A 20,484-nucleotide genomic window follows, 5' to 3' on the forward strand; every position below is an offset into this window, starting at 1 on the left:
AACGGCCCTCCAACAGCTCAACCGAAGCCGCCCTGTCCATCACGGCGGCCCCGCGCTGCTATTGGCTGCCGGAGCGCCACCGTCCCTCCCATTGGCTGTGGGGCGGCCGAGCCCGCCCTGCCACCACACCCGTGTCTCAGCCGGGCGCCCCGAGGGCCGCGCGGGCCGCGGTGGGTGCGCGGTCGTTCCGCGGCCGCTGCCCCGAACAGCTCCCTCTGGGACAGCAGCGCGGTGTGCCCAGCTCACTGCTGCTTTCCCTCTCTCCCCTTCATCGCCTCACCTGCCCAAGGCACTGCTGGCCGCTCGGAAGCTGCCGGGATCTCGAGGAGTGGGGAAATTGCTACCTTGACTTCTTCAAGCGAGGGCGGTGTTTTGGGGAAAGCCGTGAAACGTCTTGAAATAATTACCAGTTTGTACAAACGAAAAGTCTTTTGTTTCTTTAAAGGTGAAAAGCACACCATGCACCGTAGAATTAGAAGCTCTAATTACAGATACTGGTGGAATAACATTTATTCCAGTGTTCAGGGTGGGAGAGGGTAGCAAGGTCATGCACCACCTTGGATCCTCCTGCACTCACAGACGGCTGGTGACAATCCGGGGCAACAAACACTGCAAACTTTCCAAATGCCTAGCTCACATGGAGCCATCCTATCTGATGGGTCTGTCTCCCCAGTATTTCACTTCCTTGAAGCAAATGAGTAACTATTTCAGCCTCTATTCCACATTTTTCCTCCTCCTAGAAATTCTTTGCCCTCTACCATGAGGATTTGAATTAAAAGCCAGGCCACACACCCCCTTTGCATTCAGAGACAAAAAGGTTAGAACAAACCCACATTTTAGGTTGTTTAGGCTGGTTGGGTTTTTTCATCTTGCAGACTTCGAGCCAAGTTTTGTGATGGAGGTGTTTGACTCATCGTTTCTAACATTTTAGACTCCCAACAGTAAAGCACGTTAATCTTGGACTCGTTCTGGCAGTAAATGTAACGTGACTCCTCGGGGCTACTGAGCTTTGTGACCGTTCCAGCAACCATCAAAGGGGAGCTGGAGTTCTGGGAAAAACACCGACTGGCAGCATTTCACCCCGCACATCATGCTGCCAGTGCAGAGCCCGACAGCTTCATCCACGGGGCCAGAGAACAGCTGGGGTCAGAGGCCAACCCAGTCAGCCACATCTAGCAAACACTTCACTAAACCCTGTGCATCCCTTAAGCCCTTGGTGTTCATGATTATGGAAAGGAAGAACACTGTTCCACACCTGATCTCTGATCTCTGAAGGGTTAAGCTTGAACAACAATTTCTGAACTGTTTCCTAATTGCCTGCCTGCCCTCCCACCTAGGCTGCCATACCTACTCAAGCGCTTTTTGCCAGCCCTTTTGCATACGGGAGCAGAAAGAAAACTCTCCAAGAAAGCCTTCACAGGCCTTAGAGAGCATGATGTACTCACACAGGCATCCTGCTGAATGCACTGCAGGATGTGCTTGGCTGGAATCAGGAAGTCTATGAGGTAGTGCAGTCCATCCCCACGGTACGTCTTCTCCACCACATCAAAAACTTGGCACAGAACAGTGGCTGCGGTAGCCTCAAACGGAGGGTAGAGTGCTGATAACGTACTCTGAATGCAGCCGTCCAGTGATTCCGAGTCCTGCCGAGAGAGAAAGCGTTAGTGGTACCCGGGCACGATGTGCCCGACGCCCAGGAGCGCAGCCATCTCCAAATGCAGGAGAAGCGAAGATCAAAGGAGCCAAGTGCTGTCCTTTCTAGCTTCTTTTGGCACTGGCGATGGCAGGTCAACACAGAAAAGCTCTCCCAAAACAGGAGTGGAGTGCTCGCAGAGTGCTGCGCGCAGCGGCGAGAATTCCCAGCTTTTGCTTACGCAGCAAGTCCTGCTCCTGCGTGCGCGGGGTGGGGCGGCTGTTAGACCACAGCGCAGCACGTGAGCGCCTGAGAGAGAGCCGTGGGGTGGGAGCATCACCAGCCCCGTGTTCTGGGTACCCTCCTTGGTGGGCGAGGGGCAGTTGCACTAGCTGAGCTCTGGAGTCCCAGCACAGGATAAGGTGCCAGAGCTGTTTGGCTCTGTGGAAAGCCATTCACCAGTGCGACTCCTCGTTATTCAAAGCTGTTTCCCTCTCATGAAAAACTCTACTCCAGCAGCCAGGAATTTTCTGCAGTTCGAGATGCCTCACACCAGGATTCACACAACTCATGTGAACAGGGCTGCTTGTGGTCCCTGAGCACACCCATTGATACTCAGGATGCCTGTTCAGGGGATCGGAGGCAATGGATTGCCTGCATCCATCTTCATTTGGGAGAACCTGCCAGCCAGAGCCTGCCCATAGTGTCAGGACCAATTCCAGTGCTGGAGGCCAAATTCTGAGTTATTGCATGGGTGTAAATCAAGAGAGCTTGCCAAAAAGTAGCAATAAAAAATATATATAAAGCTGTACATATCTGGAGAAAGGAGCAGGATCGCTCCTTTTCTATTTTAGAGAGGATCCCTTGGGCTAACTTACAGCCAGTGGGAGTAAGTTTTGCTACAAAACCAAATGAAAGTTTACTCAGGTGTCTGGCCAGAACCTCATCTGATCTAAATCCACCTCCTTTCACTAGACACAAGAAAAGCACTTAGCTGCTGACCCAGAAGCCCTACAGCCTCCTGTAGAACAGGAACAACTGCATGGACATGCCTGAAAATACACTTCAGTCCCACAGCAAGATTGGGAGGGAAAGTTAAATAAAGCACTGCCAGAACAGCTTACACCACAGCTGGAGAACAGTGGAACGAAGGAATCAGGAAGTAACAAACAGTTTCACTGCTTCCACTCCATGACAGTACATCACTGCAGATGCCTAAGCACCAGTCCCAGAGCAAGCCTGAACTGACCTGCAGCCCAGCAGAGATGAAGCTCCTCATACAAGCCTTCCCATCTCTCGCAGCTTAACAGTCTCCAAGTTCCTCCTTTAGAGGCTTGGGTGTTTAAGCACAATATAAACTCCCTGTTCTGATGCAAAGCCACCTTGTAGGACAGCCTGTGGGACTGCACAGGAGAGGTGAGGACACTCAGGTGAGGCCTCCACAATCCCTGCCTGCAACAAGCTGGCAGAATTACAGTGACAGACAAACCACACGCTGCCTGTGGGACAGTATTGCTTCCTTACCTTTTCTGCTGTTTCTCCTGATGTCAGAAACAAGCAAGGCTAGATGGCAGCAGGCTCCTAAAGTGTCCACACCTTTCCTGAGAGACCAGCTGCCTCCTGCAATACTCAAGTCCAATGCTACCAGATAAACAGAGGTTAAGGAGCTATTTTTCATATGCACAGAATCACAGATTATCCTGAGTTGGAATTCTTAATCCAATATTCTTAACCCAAGAATTCCAAAAGTAAGAGCCCTATGTGCACACACTCAAATGCTGAATTCTAGGGATGAGCATTTAACCCCAATTCTAAATAGAAGGAGAAGGCTGTTTAAAACTATTTACTTTCCACTCAGAAAAAAAAAAAAAACAAAAACCCAACCCTCTGGTGATACCAACCTGTTCCAGCAAGTACCTGTGACCTTGTCAGATAAAACTGGCCTTCACACAGGTGCTCTCCCACCCCACCAGTCACCTTCTTGGGCACTATCACTGTAACATTGCTGCTGGCAGCATTTGACAACAATCTCCCTCTGACCCTCCCAAGCCCACAAGTTCAAAATATCAGTCAAAACCAGCTGGGGTTGGTTCTGCACCATCTTCTGTCCCCATGCCCTGTTTGAGCAAAATTCTTTCAGATATCAGTTCCTTCCCAAAATAAATTTGTTAAGTTCACTGTTGCAAATAAAACAAAGAAGTCAAAATATTTGCACATGAGTCAGTGCATCGCTCTAAGGTTCTCACACCATTCCTGCTGCCTTAGCCTTCACAAAACAATTATTAACATTGGCACCAAATCAAAAATCCTTTATATGGTTAAAATAAACCAGGTCGTACATTATCCTTCCTTTAGTAAAATACAGAATAACCATAGCCTGTAGCCATTGCAGAGTGCAGTGTTAACTGCACTCCTGAGCACAGAGGCTTTATCTCCCTCTGGCTAGATTATACCACAAAGCCATGATAGCTGTGTAGGTTTCTAAGGGATAGAGAGAAGGTTTCAACCACTACCTTTTGGTGGAAAGAGATGTTTGAACCAATCTCTGCTAATTCTGCAGGAAAAGCCCCAAACTGGAAGTAGATTCCCACACCCCACTCTGCTGCATGGGACTGTAGCACCAGCATCCCTGGGAGGCTACAGAACAAGGTACAGAATGAGGCTACAGAACATGGCAGCCTCCGTGTGCTGCAGGTGAATGTGGAGCTGGCACTGCTCCTCAGTGCTCCCACCCAGGATGGTCACCCAGGAATAGCTCCTGCCTGATGGAGGGTGAAACATGCCAGTGCCTCAGAAATTGAAAATACAGAGGGTAGAACATGGAAGAGCTTGGAGCCTCCAACAGCAACAGATTGTCCTTCAATAAGGGACTCATTAACCCAGCGCACAATCCTAGGGACGGGGATGCTTATTTGCACTAATTAACTTCTCAGATTGCAGAGGGGCTGGAGGAAAGCACCTCAGCCAGGACTGCAAGAGGCCTCATGGTCTGCTGTGGAATGCCAGAGCACACAGATGGGCAGCCTCACACATCCAGCCTGCCAGCAGGGCCAGCTGCCATGCACATGGAGGAAACAGGGTTTGCAGGTCCAGGCAACTCATACAAACCAGAGAAAGGGACAGTGCCCTGTGATCCTGAGGCTCATAAACCTGAAGTCTAGAGCCCATCTCACCTACATCATGGAATCATAGAATGAGTAAGGTTTGAAGCGACCACTGGAGGTCATGTAGTCCAACTTTCCTGCTCCAGAGTGCCCTAGATCATGCTAGAAGTCCCCTAGACCCCTGCAGGGTCCCCTAGAGCATCTTACTCCAGACAGCTTTTTAATATCTCCAGAGAAGGAGGCTGCACAATCTCTGAGCAACTTGTTCCAGAGGTTCCATCCCTTATCTCAAACCAGCAATGTAACCCTCAGCAGGCATAAGGAGAAGCTTTTGTGACCTGGAATAAGTGAACTGCACCTGGAGAGAAGGAGAACAAGCTAAACCCCACAAGGATCCATGGAGGGGGGCACTCGTGCCCCAGCACATTTCCACTACAACCAGTGCACAGTGGTCCCCAAGAACTGGCAGAGCCTGGCACAGGAGCCTGCTGAAGAAAACAGCCTCCTTTAGGGACTGCAGGTTTCAAACTTCCCTGCTTCCAACACTGTTACCACATCCCTCTCACAAGAAAGATCCTGGACATGTGCTCCTTTTCAGCCACTGGGCACAAACACCAACAGGAGCACTTTCCAAGTAAACCAGAGAACATCTCCACAAGCAAAAGGAGTCTTGGGATTCAAATGATTCTTTGTCAATAGCACGGGAAGATCTATAAACTCCAGCTCACTGCCACCACTCCACCACACCTCCCAAAAGAGAAACATGCTTTTAAAATAACTCCTCTATAAATCAAGGCGCTAAATAAAGCCCAGGTTAAGGTCACGTCCGGCCAAACTGGCTTTCACTGCTGCTCAGCTGAGAGCCAGCTGCAGGGGCTGGAGCACAGGGAGGGAAGAGGAAAGCACCACATGAGGATGGGATGGGCTCCATGGGCTGGGCTCCATGGGCTGAGCCTTGTGACAGGAACAACCCAGGAGGGTCCCACCCAGGAGGCCAGGGGAGCAGTGAGAACACAGGAGGACTTCACAACTGGCAGAGGGCTTCTGTCTGAACAGTGGGTGGGTGGGTGGGCTGCCCTCTCTCCCCTGCATATCACAGGAGCGTCAGATGCTGTGATAAATAGAACAATAAAGACTGTTGTGGCAAAGCTCTGCTGCTCAGCCCTTAAAGCCCCACTCCAACATAAACTGCAGCAAGAACCAGGAGTCAATCAGAAATGAGGCTACGAGTGCCTGGGCAGAAGAGGAGCCCAGTAGTTGTTGCTGCTCAGGGGACACACCTACTTTTCCTGGTGCAAGCAGACACTGCAGGTTGGAAGAGCAGCCTGTCATGAGGCATCTTGAGTAACCAGGAGATTTTTGGGCTTTTCTAGGTGCACTCATGGAATTTTCTGCCTACCTTTGTGGGCATGAAGAGAGCAACATAGCAGCTCCAGCCACTGGGAACTCCTGTCATTCTACATTTCTTTCTTACTCAGGACTGAACTTCTTCCTCTTTGGGACCTATTGCTCACCAATTAAGTCTGAACCCTGGAAAACCACCTGCAGGTTTGAAGAAGAAAGAGTCAGCCTGCTTGGGGAGCAGAGAGGTCATCCCCAGGGCTACACACAGCATCAGAGTATCTGTGCTCTTCTAGCAAGAGACAGCAACCCAAGTGGGTCAGGACAATGTAAATCAATGCAGGGGAGGCCTGCAATGCTTCTGGACCCACCTGGGACCACAAAGCCTTGGCAGCATTTTCCCTATAACTCATCCAAGCACTTTGCTCATTTTGCCTACAAAATACTGAATCTTGGTCAAGGCGAACATGAAGAGGCACAGACCTTCCCTGCTGACAGCCCAGATGCTGTCTGCAGACTACTAAAATATATTGTTTTGGTGAGACCAGACTAACAGTTTGACTAACCCATGACTTATGGCAGTCAACACTCCTTTTCCACTGGGCTGGACTGGCCCATGTAACACACCGAGGATTCATTCTGCAACAGGAATTTAGTTAAAGAACTTACAGCTCTACTTTGACAAACCTACACCCTCATTTGAGCTGCCAAAGAATGAAACTACATGTCCCAAAGTGCCCAGTTAAACCCAGAGCTGCCGTGGCTTGGCAGAGCAAGGCGCAGAGCTGGGCAGGGGAGCAGAGCCCGGTGAGGCTGCGAGCACAGCGAGTGGTGCCCGCGGTACAGCCAGCCCTGAGTGAGTCATCGAGCGGCTCGGCTCCCGCTCAGCAGGGACACCTCGCCAGGGGCTCCCGCAGCTTTGCCCTTCTTCTGCCGGCTGCCCGAGCCTGGCCACATCCTGCACGCACCCACTTTCTCCCCTCTTGCCCAGGTGCCAAACACAGTGCAAAGGCAGGACGGGAGAGACCAGAGTGTGCAAAGGTGAGGGGAAGAAATGACCCAACCCTCCCACACCCCAGACTGGAAAGCAGAAATAATAGCAAAACTGGGGAGAGGCAGAGCTCCAAGCAGCACAACAGAGCTCCTGCCCATGGCTCCCAGCCAGCTTTGGGACTGGGGAAAAAGGAGCTCACAGCAGGCGCTGAGCAGGGCCGGGTTAGCTGGTCCCTCCGCCAGCAAAGGCTGCTGTGCTGCACCACTTGGCTGGAGCTGCTCAGCTCTCAGCTGACGTGAGAAACCTCATTTCCAGTAAAAACAGACCTCTGGGCTTTCCATGAAGCCTTTCCACTTTCTGACACAAAGCTGAAAGACAGGCTGCTTTCCCTTTAAATAAAAGAAACATTTCTGTGTTCAGAAAGATCTTTGGCTAAAAACAAGGCTTGTTTTTCTGACAAAATTTGAGATTTCCCACTCCATTGCTGCAGAGAGGAGAACCCTCCCAGCCCCGTTTCCTGAGCTGTTCTAATCACAGCGGCAATGAGTTCAAGAGAGAAAAATCTTCCCAGAGTAAGTGCCAGCTCCCCCCTCTGCTGCTTACTCTGAGGCTCAGGGGGAGGCTGAGAAGAGGGCGCCTGCCTTCAGCACCTCGCCTTCCTCTGAATAAAATAATGTATTATTAAGTGGTGCAGCAATAGAAGTAGGCATTCCCACTCCTGTAATTACACCACCTTCCTGTGAGATAACCAGGAACTGCTCTACCTGCTCTTTGGGCTATTGTTTTAGGTTTTTCAGGGAGAAAGCACAGCACCCAGTTACACTTGGGAGGCAAGTGTTTGCAGTCTCACCCAGGCCAGCTTTGCTGAAGGGCTGTACCTCCAAGAGCAAGCTGCTTTCTGCGTGCCATGAGGGCATGGCTGTAAGCTGGCTCAGCTCCCCTGCACTGAGGCAGGCAGGAGTGCTCCATAGCCTGTGGATAAACCAGCTCCTACAGCTTTGCAGGGAGTGGTGCTCTGCAGACGGAGCTCAGAGAATCATTTCCAGATGCCTCCCTCTGTTCTCCCAGCCCTGCTCCGTGTTGACGCGGCTGCGGCAGCCAAAGCAGCTCCTACTGGGCAGCACACAGGATTATCATTCCAGGCACTGCAGGAAAACAAGCGCTTGGAAGCGATTAACTCATGATCTCTCATTTAATTAAACAAAGGGAAAAATGATGTATTTGCTTTTCAGCTCCAAGGTCCCTGTTCTGCGCATGCTGTAGATCTGGGCGTGCGCGGCTGGGGGAAGGCAGGCCCAAAGCTGGGTGATCTCTCCAAGCTCAGGCTTGGCTTGTTTTCACTCAAGGGGGGACACCCCAGGTTCCTTTGAAAGTGAGGCATGACCTCCTGCGAGCTTAGAGCTTTGCAGTGCACAGCTACACCAATGCTGTCCTTGGTACAGCCAGGTACATGCCTGGCTCTGCACCACACTGCAGGTGGCCTTATCACAACACAGGCGTTATCATATGGCAACATGGCTGGTACCTGAGCCTGCTCCCCAGCCCAAGACCCCTGTTTAATTGGGTCTAATACATCACCTTCCCCCTAATTCACCTTACTTCTCTCTACCCTTCATGCTTTTGTACTACAGCTTTTCTGGAGAAGAGATTGTAACTTTCTCCTTTGTCTGTGCAACATCCAACACATCAGAAGAGATGCTGACAACTGCTGAAGATTAAAGAGGCCAAAGTAGGGGTGACCCACAATCCAAGAAAATTGTCTTTTAGTCAGAGTGAGCAAGAACTGGGAAATTAAGATAAGTGTATCCTCACAGGGACATGTCTTGCTCCCTAACAAGTTCTCAATATACTGAGCAAGAGGTAGGTCCTTTATCCATAGCAACAAATGAGCCCTGGTCTCAAAAACCAATTACTTTCAATCAGAAATAGATCAAGGAGATGATACAGGTGTTTAAAGGGCAGCTGAGTGAACAGATCAAAGCCCTGTCCTTAAACAGACATCTTCAGCTGAAACAAGTAAGTGCAAGTGGATGAGAAAGCTACGTTTAAAACACCATTCTACAGCTGGACACCAGCTTATTTTGGTTTAGTTTAATCAAAGGATTAAGTACTTAATCTGAAATAACTGTCTAAGCACAGATTTTATTTTTTTTAAAATATAACTGGCATAGCTCTAACAATGCAATTAATTAAACTGGTTGTACTCTGTGTGTTGCAAAGCTTTGGGTACTTTTAGAACAATGTTCCCAGCAACAGACTCATGCTGGAAGAGGATGAGTGCTGGCAGCCATGGTTTCACTGCCCATTATTAGCCATGTGCACCTTTCCACCTCCTGGAGACTGCCTGGAGCTCTCCTCCTCACTCCTGCTGCCAGACTGCACAGGCAGCCCTGCCTTGGGCACCAACACTGGCCATGGCACCGTATGCCACGGTCCAGGCAGGGACCTCCACATTCCAAGTGTCATGTTCCTACAACAGGCTCAGACAAGGCTTGCTAAATCCTGTTAGGTATCACAGACAGAGCCAAGAATTTCACAAGCCACTTCTATACAAGTCCTGAGACATTGCAGCTGACTCCCTTTCTTTACAGGGTTCTTTCTACAAATGCACTAAAAACCTTTTTCTCTGCTGTCCAACAAAAGAAATTGCTTGAGCTTATTCACCCTATTATTAGTGACAGCATTTGCTCTGCTCTCAGCTTCAGGCATTGGCATCCATCTGGCAAACAAACCCAAGCAGCAGCATGTTGTACCCCTTCTCATTTCTGCCTAATGGGTACCAACTAACAGGGCACTCCAGGCAGATTCAAGATTTCTTTTATACCAGCTATAAAATAACCCATGTAAATTCCTCACCAAACAGGTCAGCTCATTTTAACACCTTTTAGTCAGAGGCATTAGGCCATAGCCAACCCCTTGTGTTCAGACACCCATCTGGGGGCATCTTATAACAGATGGGCAGCCGCCTGTGCTCAAAAAGAAAATGATAATCCTTCATCAGGCCAGCTGATGAGAGCCAAAAACGATCTTCATGGGGTCAGTATTTAGATTATTAGTTCTGTGCCAGTGTAGCACACATTCTGGATTCATGTTCAGATCTCGTCCCTTCCTTTTGCAAGGTACATGAGCTGCTGGACAGACTCCCATGGGGACTGGTGGATTCTCCATGTCATGCAACCTCCATAAATAAGGGTGGATGCCACAGAAAAATTATCCTCTTTTAAAGAGCTCCCAGACTCCATATGGAAGGTAGGTAACACTCTACAGTCCCAATATCCCATAGCAGATGAGCCACAGCTCCTTTTGGCTTTAAACATACTGTATTACCATGTGCTCATGAAACACAAGTCCTGCTGTGTGAGAGAGGGACAGAAACTGCTCTGAAGCAGAGCTGCAATTTCAGGTGTCAGCTCAGCCATGGGTCACTCCAAGAAGCATCAGTTTGTACTGAAGCAGGGAGAAGTGTTTCTGGTTGGAGGGACCAAGATTTATTCCTAGACTCTCTGAGCTCACTGGGGAACAGACACGTGTGTATTCAAGTTCTCCTCTTGCCCCTAAGCAGCAAACCTGGGACAGAATGAGATAAAACATTTCCCCTATATTTGGATACAGCACTAAATGCATGCCTCCCGGAAAGCTAAGTAAATCAGTCATAAATTCAGGGCATTTCTTTCATTAAACTCCTGAGTTAGAAAGGGGTGAACACAGGCTTTTAAAGCTACTGCCTTTATAGAATTTTTTTTCCAAACAGAAAACAGTCTCACGTGTCCCATTATTTCCATACATATCAAAGGAGGGTGGAGATTTAACTAGCAATTTCTAAAAGATCTTTGTGCACAGAAGGGACGTATGCCAAAACGTGGGTGGTTATAAGCCCAAACACAAAGGAGAATACATCCACAGGCATTTTTCCCCTTGATCCATTAACGGGTCTGCATACCAGCCTCCTGAGCATATGAGAGGGACCTTGTTCAAAAGGTAAATGTATTCAGCAAGATGACAACAGGCAGCAAATAACCCACATCCTTTAACCATGTTGGAGGCTCAGCAATGCTGGGGTTTTGTTGGGAGGCACTGAGATTTGAAAAGCAGCCTCAGGGAAGGTATCCTCCTGAAGGAACCTGCCCAGGAAGCCTCTGCCACACCTAACACAGGCTGCAAAGCTCAAGGTGGACACCTAGCTAAGGTCATCAGAACTCCAGCAGCTCTCCTTCTCTGCAGCATGCCAAATACCATCCAGACATGCAGTGTGCCCCATGCAGGTGACTATAAGGCCCCACAGAGATTCCCCATTACCACATCCATCAGTGTCCAGGAGGAGCACATGCAAGTCTTCTCTTCAGATGAGCCATTTGATTCCATTCAAATCAATAGCTGGTTGCACCAGCTGGAACAAGGGTTCATCCTGGGCTTCCCAGGCTGATGGCAGGTTGGCAAATCTGAGCAGACAGAAAGACTTTCAGATTCATTCAGTGCTGCTTTGATCTTGGAAGTTTCAGCTTGGTGTCCAGTGATGCAAAAAATAGGATACATATGAAACCAGCACTTACCACAAGAAAGGCCCCATTTTTTGTTAATATTTTAATGAAAGACTAAGTCAGCCAACAGAGATGAGGCACTTGGTGCAGCAGAGAGGTATGAGCATGGTCAAACCTTCAGAACCAATAAGGGCATGTCACTCACTTCTCTGAGCTGCAAACCAGGTACTATGAGTGGTGCAAAAAGCACAGAACATCCCATGGCCAGAAGTGGGCAACTTTACCCTGGCAAGCTCTCCTTGCTTTTTATTGCCCTTCAGTCAGCAACATGTCTGGTCCTGGTGCTGCTACTCACTTTTTCAGACCTTGGTGACACTGAGCTCTGCAGGACTGGAACAGGGGGTGCCATCATATGTAAACAGCCAAGAACAGGAACAAAAAGTGCTCTGGTACGAGTACCTACAGGTGGGTTCAGTTTATAGTTTCTGCAGTTTATAGTTTCTTGATTGTTTAAACAGAGATTTTTTTCAACACTTCAGTGTTAAAGAAACCTCTAGCCCCTGTGATGTGACTTCCACCTACACTCAGCACCAATGCTCAGGTTAAGGCTGTGCACAGCCTGTAGGACAGTTCAAATTTTACACAGATTGGTTACAGACAGGGTTACATTTGAGACACAACTAGAAAAGGAGGCTCTGTGAGCTGAGCACTGTGCCTGTGCTCTAGAATTTAGAGGTGGACATGCTGGCTGTCTTGTCTGAAGTGAGAAGCCATGAGATGCTGAAAAGGCTCACATTTATGATCTCTTCTGCTAGCAAGATATGCCTTCAGAACCAACTGCCCATGGGGGTAGGTGGCCAGCAGCACTGCCAGAGGGGATGCTACAGATGCTGGTTTTCTGAAAATAAGTGCTGACACTCAGCATAGAGTCCTCCTTGGACACCTGCACTGTGTCACTGTAAGCATCTGCTGTCTTCCATTCCCATGTGGTACTAGAATACATTTGGCAATTTCTACAAGGAGATACCTGGATGCAGCTGGCCTGTCATCTGCATTTAGCCATAATTTTTATTGTTACAATGAACAGCATGTTCACCTACTCAGTGCTTTTGAAAAGAAGCTGGGCAAAATACAAGTTGTCAACCTTGTTACCCCAGAGGAGGTGCTTTCAAACTGCTTCCATGTGCTTAGGATTATGTCTCTGGACTTTGTCTGTGTTCCAACATCTTGCTCATGATTTTGGCACAGAAATAAAGAAAGAAGATCCCCAATGCTTAAAGCTCTTTGTGATTCCCAGACTCATTTCCTTCCCACCCTGGGAGAAGACATAACTGGAGGATAAAAGAAAGACCTTATTTTCTGCTGAAACCCATCCTCTCTTCTACCAGCATAGAGGTGCCATCAGAACTTCTCTGTAGGAAGCACTAGGAAAGGTGAATCCTGGGAATACCAGGGAAAGAAGACAGATCCCAAGTCACAAAAGCCATAATGCATGAGCAAGGTAGACAGAGCCCAGCCAGGCTCCTGCCCTGCTCTCACCAGGGGGTTTCCACAGCTCCAGAAGTCACTTCTAGTAGAAGTGGGCTACTTTGGCCCAAGCTGTCTCACCCATTTGGTGCTTTGGGCATCTGCCACAATCTTATGTACCCATTCACACACATCAGCTCTAACACTGAAACCCCATGAAGAGGAATCACCTGCCTCACGCAGAGCAGGACAGCCAGCAGTGGTGCTTTGCCAGACCTCCATCAGGAGCCAAGTCTTCAAGAGTCCTGCAGGCTGCTGGAGGCCATGGAAGGTCTCCTGCAGCCCAGCAGACTGACACACATTCACTGAGATCCTAATCTTTTGCCTGCAGGGTTTGTTTGATTTAGCAGGACACAAAAAACTCAAGTTAATCAGAACAGCTTGGAGGTACAGTCACAACTTGGTAGCTCACAGAAATACACCTCCCAAAATGTAGATTGGTCTACCACAGGATTGAGAACAGATACCTGCCATGGCCCAGAGGTGTCCACAGTGTGGCCTCCACACAAAGGCTCCTGCTTCAGACAGCTTTTGCATCACACATTAAAACAACATCAAGGAGGGAGGCTGAAGCACTTGGGAATCAGAAAGACACAACTTGAAGGAGCAGAGTAGCTGCAGCCAGTCTTTGCCTCTGGCCTACTAGGGCAGAATTTCACAAGCACTGCTCCAGCCCATATGGTAAAATGCAGCTCATGAGACTGCAAGGGATGGCCCCAACCCTGCACAACCCCAAGCAGTGCTCTCCTTTGATTTCAACTTCATAATATAATCTGCATAGACAAAAATTGCCAGGAACACACTAAGCACAGGGTGAGAGAAAGAGGTCTTCTGACTGGGATGGAGAAGCAGAAGTGAGATGCCTCCACAGAAGTATAGCAGAGGAGAGCACACCATGGCTCTGACAGGTATGTGAGGGCAAAGAGCACCACATGATTGTCTGCAGAGGAGCTGGCAGGTGGCAAAGGGAAAAGACATGGGTCTATAAACTTAGCTCAACTTGCAGAAGTCAGAATTCAACTCATCCCTCAATGAAAGCCAAATTTCTGCAGGCTCAGAACTTGAACTTTTAAAGGGCAAGCCACTGCCAGGCACAGCAGCAATGCAAGCCCTCCTCATGGACTTTGTTCCCTCTGCTGTGGGGAAGCAGCCCATAACATGGCAGGACACCTCCAGAAGATTTGGGGCTGCTGGGCACATGGATCTCAGCCTGAGCCTAGAAGCAAACCATCAGAAGTTAGACTGGTGCCCAGTGAGATGTCACCACAGGGCCAGCAATCCCTGCAGTCACTGATAGCCCAGGGCTGGGCACCTCTGTTTGCAGGGCAGTGCCAGTGTGGCTGGGCAGGGGACAGTTCTGCAGCCACTCCCAAGGAATCTGGTGCTCTGCTGCCCACTGGGCTCACCATCCTTTCCCCTCTCCAAAGATCCCCGTGCACAGAACGTGATACTGAAAAGGAACATCCCTGCCCGGCTCCAGGGGTTCTCTGGATGCCCACCCTCTGCAGGAGAAAAGGCTCTGCAAGAGGGCAATGCCCAAAGCCACAGAGCAGGAGTGGCAAAGAGTGAGGGCAGGAGGAGAGCCCAGCATCCAGGCAGCACAAAAGACAAAGCTCTGCCCGAACTGACCCATCCCAACTTCTTGCTGCAGCCCGACAGGCACCTCGCAGGGGTCAGTGCCAACAAGAAGTTTGTGTCCCTGCAGCCACCGCCCAGGACTGGCACCACGAGTACAGTGTGCCACTCGAGTAACGGGAAATGCCAAAAGAGCTGTTCCCCACTCCCGGCATTAGCGTCGTGCGCTGGCTCCAGGCAGGCTGCCCCGATAGCAGCTTCGTCCCGCACAGCCCTGCTCGTGCCCAGGGCAAGAGCCCTTCGAAGAGATTTCCTTACCATGTTCCCGGCCTCCTTTATTCCCCCTCACTTCCAAAAACAGCGTTTTTTCTCTTTTTCCTCCATGTGTACGACGGGGCGTCTCCTCTCCCCTCCGACGTGAACCACCGAAGCACTTTGAGTTCTGGACTGTAATCCAAGCCCTCACCGCCCCCAGCACAGCTCCAACTAATCTAACTCATGACACTACCGGGGCTGAGCAGGGGACCTCGAAGGTTTCTCTGACAGCCAACTGCAGCGCTAGACGGCAGAGGGGCATAGCGAGAGCAGGGTGCCGCATCCCCCAGCGCTGCGGCGACCTTCCGGACACGGGCAGAGCCAGGAGCGCTGCCGGGCTGCTCCTTAGGGCATCGCGGCTCTCCGCGCCCCTCGGAGCGCCTGGCCCGCCGCACAGACCTGCTCAATGCAGACGCGTCGTGGCAGGGAGCTGCCTTCGCCCGGGAAGATCTGAAGAGCTGCTAGAGGAAAATAAGCCAGGCATCCCGACAAAGTCTCCAGCTTCCCAAAGAGGTTTCCAGCAAAATCCTCCCCCCTTGCCTACTCTCGGCTTGCTTTTCTCTAAGTCCGGAGAAGTTTCTCCACTCCACGAGTTCCTGAGGCACCGCCGCAGGTTAAGTAAAATGCCGAGAAATACAGGGAGAGTGCTCTGAAGTATTGTTTTTCTAACTTCTAGAAGGAAAACAGAGAGCAGTGACCGCTTCAGGCAAAGGCAACAAACTGCATTGGGATCACGCAAGAGATCTAGAGACCTCACCCCCTCCCAAATGAGCAAGTAATTTAACACGGCAAGTTTCTCCACCCCTCCATTAATTGTTTAAGATGGCCAGGGGCCAAAATACTGCCCGAGCAGTGGGGAAGGTCACCAAACAGGCAGGCAGCAGTCTCCAGAAGTGACAACGGGAAAGGGCAGAGCCACAGAAGCGGAGAGAGGGGAGAGAGGAGAGAGGCAGGTGCCGCGGGGCATCCCAGGATCTGCTGACACACAAAGGCTTTGTGTGACGGGAAGCAGGGCGGGAAGTGACACACAGGCAAAACCTGGGCACGAGATGCAGGGCCTGGGACCAGAAACTGCCTCCCCAGCCTGAGCAGTGCATGGTCTCAGCAGCCTCGGTTGGGACTGACCCTGCATCAAGGAGTTCACAGTGCTGGAACTTGGTTGTCCCCACTTATGGGAGAGGTCACATAAACCAATCCATCCCTAGGAGACTGGGTGACTCTGGCAGGATGTGAGGACCTACAGCAGAAGGGAAGACATCTTCTTGTCCTGCATGGACAAGTAGAACAGCACAGACCCAGCTGAAGACTGAGCAACTGCTACCAAGACCTCTGCTGCCTTGGCTCAAGGGGCAGAGTCTCACAGTGTTCCCAAACCCTGCTCCACAGGGCCAGCAGCAGAGGCCATGCTCAAGACCACCTTCAGAGCCTCCTCTCCCAGGGAGGACTGACAACAGTTTGTCTTAAAACCTCTTTGTGTATGATGGCCTCATCACATGTTTCCAGACTCAAGCAGCAACCAGGAGTTTGAGCAGCCCCAAAGCCAACCATTCAATCCCCCAGCTGCTTGCTGTGCTGCTGCATTTCCTTAAGCCAGAGGTGTCCTGCTAAAAGGGGCTGTGACACTGACAGTGACCAGAGCTGAGCAGCTGCCTCACTTTTCAGCACCTGGCTCTCAAAAAGCCCATGCTTTCAGAGGCTCCCCCATGGCCTCAAACAGCCTGTCACATCCTTCCCTCTGCAGCCAGAGTCCATGTCAGGTGACAGCAGCTGCTAATGCCAAACTGGGTGAAGGAAAACATCCCTGCCACCATGAATATTAACAACCCAGCACAGGCACAACCTAGTTGTTGTCATCTGCAACAACTAATTTGAGATCTTAGATCTTGTCTGTGCATTCAAGAGAGCCTTTCTTTCCCCTTCATATTCAAATCAGGATGAGGAACCTGGCATACCTCCCCAGCAGAGCCTCTGACTACAGCTTTCAGGGTCTGTACAAGACTACATATGCAGAGCAGCTTTGCCCTTCATCTATTCCCCAGCACATCTTCCAGGCAATGAGCATGACTACATTTGGCTAACCTTTGCAATATCGTCCTGCAGGTGCTTTCTGGGAGTCTCCCTAGGGACTGGCCCACTCCCAGAGAGGAAGGAGCACCAAGAGCCATGTCTCTGCAGCACTCACATGACTGGCAGTGACAAGCCTTGTGCTATCAGAAGTACCAGGCTATTTCTGTTGGAGGCATATCCCCATCACAGAATAAAAGGAAGTAGAAGAGATCCAAGATGCCTCTCACATCCAGATATTATATGAAAAACTGTAGAAACAATTTTATGTACTGTTTCTAAAACTGCAGCATTACATGTATGTTTACTTCCAAGAGGCCATGGCTGCCCAGGGCTAACCCAAACTGCAGAATCATAGAGAAATCCTGAGCTGGAAGAGACCCACAAGGATCAGATCCAATTCATTTTTCTGCACAGGACAACCCCAAAAATTATACCATGTGTGATTGCCCTTTGACCTTTGGCAGTAGACCCAGGGTGAGCAGCTTTGGCTTTCTGGTCTCCTTCAGGTGGTTTGCACAGGCCTAGGAGCACAAGATTGTCATCACCTTTAGTTCTGAATTACCTGCTAAAATATTGTCAAGCCACCTAATTCCAGCTCTCTGATGGCAAGAAAGAGGAAAGTGACACTTTTTTCACAGAAAGAGAAAAGTGGTATAGGAGCTTGCAGCATCCCCATAAACAGATGAGGAAGGCACCACAGAGGTACTCAGAGCCTTGTTCTTATCCCATTTCCCATAACAAAAGAAAGCTCTCCACAAGCTCTCAAGCCAACACCACTCAGAAGAATGCAGGGAAGTTGGCAGCACCACTTATAAAGGCTGCCAAACACAAGAGCAACTTAGAGCCCAATCTCACACCTCCTTCCTTTCCTACACTGTGCTTAAAGCTCAGGAGCACCTTCCCCCATATGGATTTCCAGGCTGAAGAGCCTGAGTTCAGCTCACCCCCATCCCAGTCAGAGGCAGTGATGTGATTTCCTCTGCCATGGCACGGTGCTAAGGGGAACATCACACTGCTGTTTACTCATGGCTGGATCCTAATATATTTTCTTTTTTTTTTTTGATTGCTAAGTGGCCTTTCCCTCTTCTGCATTGTAGATCCATTTCCTGCACAAGCACATGGGAGACAGCTGTAGCCAGCACTTCAGTGGGTGTAAAAAAGCCCCTCTTGAGTGAGGCTGACAATGCCATGCTTGTTCCCAGCACAGTGTCACTCTGTCTCCTCGCAGGAGCAGCTCCTCGCTCTCGTGTGAGGCCTGTGCGTTCCTCAGGGTTGGTTTCATTGCTGAAGTCACTGCAAAAGGCTGCTGTCATCCATGCTGCCAGAGGTCTGGGTGCCCCAGCTTCCCATCCAGCAGACCCAGGTCCCCAGACTCAGCACAGCCTGCCCAAGTGGTGAATTACAACAAAAGGCAGCAAACACTGACATTAGGAAGGATGGGAGACAACCTTTGAAGGCTGTGGGGCTTCCCCAGTGTTGGAAGAATAGGAGGTAGAAGAGTACAACTGTTCTGAAAATTTCAGAGATTCTAATTTCAGATCCTCATCTCTTTTCTCTTTCTTTCTCCTCTCCTGGGTCTGGTGTCTGGATGTGCAGTGTTTCTGAAGTGCCTAAAGCAGTACCACAACCTAGAGCTGGGAGACAGCACAGACAGAGGTAGGAGGCAGGGGAAGGACCTCTGTCTTTGGGTCACCACTTAGGAGAGTTCTGCTTATTTTCAGTTGTGCAAATCAGGAAATGCTCAATTCTTTTACGAATAGAATTCAACTATGCTGGAAGCAACTCAAGACAGATGTTTCAGATGCCAGATAAGGACATCTCCTGACCTAGGGGAAGTTGTGCAATATGGATGTTAGCAGGATGATTACATTACTGTGGCCAACAGCTCTTAGGAAAATACCCCCATGAGCTCCATGATAGCTTAGAGTGATCACTGGTGCACTCCTCAGCACAGCAAAGGGAACCAACCTCCTGTGACCACAGAGACTTCTGAGGATGGAGATGGTGGGAATGAGCTGTGGTAGAGCACTACTCCAGGATATATGGATCCTGCTAACCCATTGATAAGTGCATGTCTCTGAATGTACTTGCAGGCATCTCATCACAGACTGGGTTCTCCACCAGCTCCCATGACCATAGACATGACAATGCAGGTATCTGATGGATTAAGCTGTACCCTGAAAGGTATCTTACCATCCCACCAAGCTATCCACAATGAACCCCCACAGAATATCCTAACTTGGAAGGGATCCACAAGGATCAATCAAGTCCAGCTACAACCCTATACCCCTTCAACTTGACAGTCTACAAAAACAGAAGAAGCAACCAAAAAGCAGCACTAGGCCCCACCCAGAACAATCTTAGAACCAGTGGTAGATTTTGCTTAAAACAGGGTTTTGTGAAAGAAAGGCAACAAGTGATGCAGCAAGTAGAGCTGCAAGCACCCCTTTTAGCAACCACACTTCAGGAAAGAACTAGCTCTCTCCCCCCATTAGGGAGGACAAGGACAGGTTGAATGCAGTTTAATAACATTTAAACCTTTCTTTCAGTGCACAAGTAAAGCAGGTCCTGGCTTCACAAAAGCACATCTTGGTTTAACTAATTAATTTGATAATCCGCTATTTGCAATCCTCAGGAGACATTCAGCTTCTAAAGCAAGTAATTACCACTAAGTGGCAACTTCTTTGTGAGGCCCAGTCTGATTAGGGGAAAAAATTTCTTAAGCCAGAAATATAATCACGGTGTGATTTCCCAGAAGGACTGAAGGAGAGACTACATAACAACAGCTGGTCACGCTCACCATCTGAAGGAACAGAAGCAACTCAATTACTAAATCTCCAGCTACAATTCAAGATGTTGTTCAGTGCCACGTGCAACCATGGTCTGCAGTTAACCAGGAAGTCTTAGAGGAGGTATCTTGTAGGGACAGAAATCAGGAAGGTCCCACTTGGGGGGCAAGAAGGAATAGGAATTTTTTATTTTTTTTTAAATTCACACATCAGGCTGGCTGCAGCACATATTGAAACAGGTGATTCTCACACTCTGTCCTCATGAGCCTCATCTTGGAGACCTGCATCCAGGTCTGGGGTTCTCAGCACAGGAATGACATGGACCTCAGAGCAGGCCCGGAGGAGGCCACAAAGATGATCCTAGAGCTGGGGCACCTCTTCTATGTGAACAGTCTGAGAAAGTTAAAAGTGTTCAGCCTGCAGCAGAGAAGGCTTTGAAGAGATCTTAGAGTCCCTTCCAGTACTTAAAGGAAGCTTACAATAAAAAGAGAAGAGTTTTTATGCAGGCAGAGAGAGATAGGACAAGGGAGAATGGTTTTAAGATACAAGAGGAGAGATTTAGCTTAGGTGTTAGGAAGAAATTCTTTACTCAAAGGACAGTGAGGCACTGGCTCAGGTTGCCCAGAAAAGCTGTGGATGCCCCATCCCTGGAAGTGCTCAA

General features: G+C 49.5%; 1 protein-coding gene across 6 annotated transcripts in view; it reads right to left on the reverse strand.

The window, feature by feature from the left end:
• Positions 1–15,862, reverse strand: part of PLEKHG4 (pleckstrin homology and RhoGEF domain containing G4) — an 85,588-nt gene extending 69,726 nt beyond the window's left edge. For all 6 annotated transcript variants that reach the window (XM_079315767.1, XM_079315766.1, XM_079315764.1 and 3 more), the window contains exons 1-2: positions 14,971–15,862; positions 1,446–1,643 (exon numbers count right to left, since the gene is read on the reverse strand). In XM_079315767.1, the coding sequence (XP_079171893.1) occupies positions 1,446–1,643; positions 14,971–14,973 (201 nt within the window). In that variant the 5' untranslated portion in view covers positions 14,974–15,862. The remainder of the gene's footprint in view (positions 1–1,445; positions 1,644–14,970) is intronic.
• Between the last annotated feature and the right edge of the window lie 4,622 nt (positions 15,863–20,484).

Source organism: Erithacus rubecula, assembly GCF_903797595.1.
Source record: "Erithacus rubecula genome assembly, chromosome: 12".
Lineage (NCBI taxonomy): Eukaryota > Metazoa > Chordata > Aves > Passeriformes > Muscicapidae > Erithacus > Erithacus rubecula.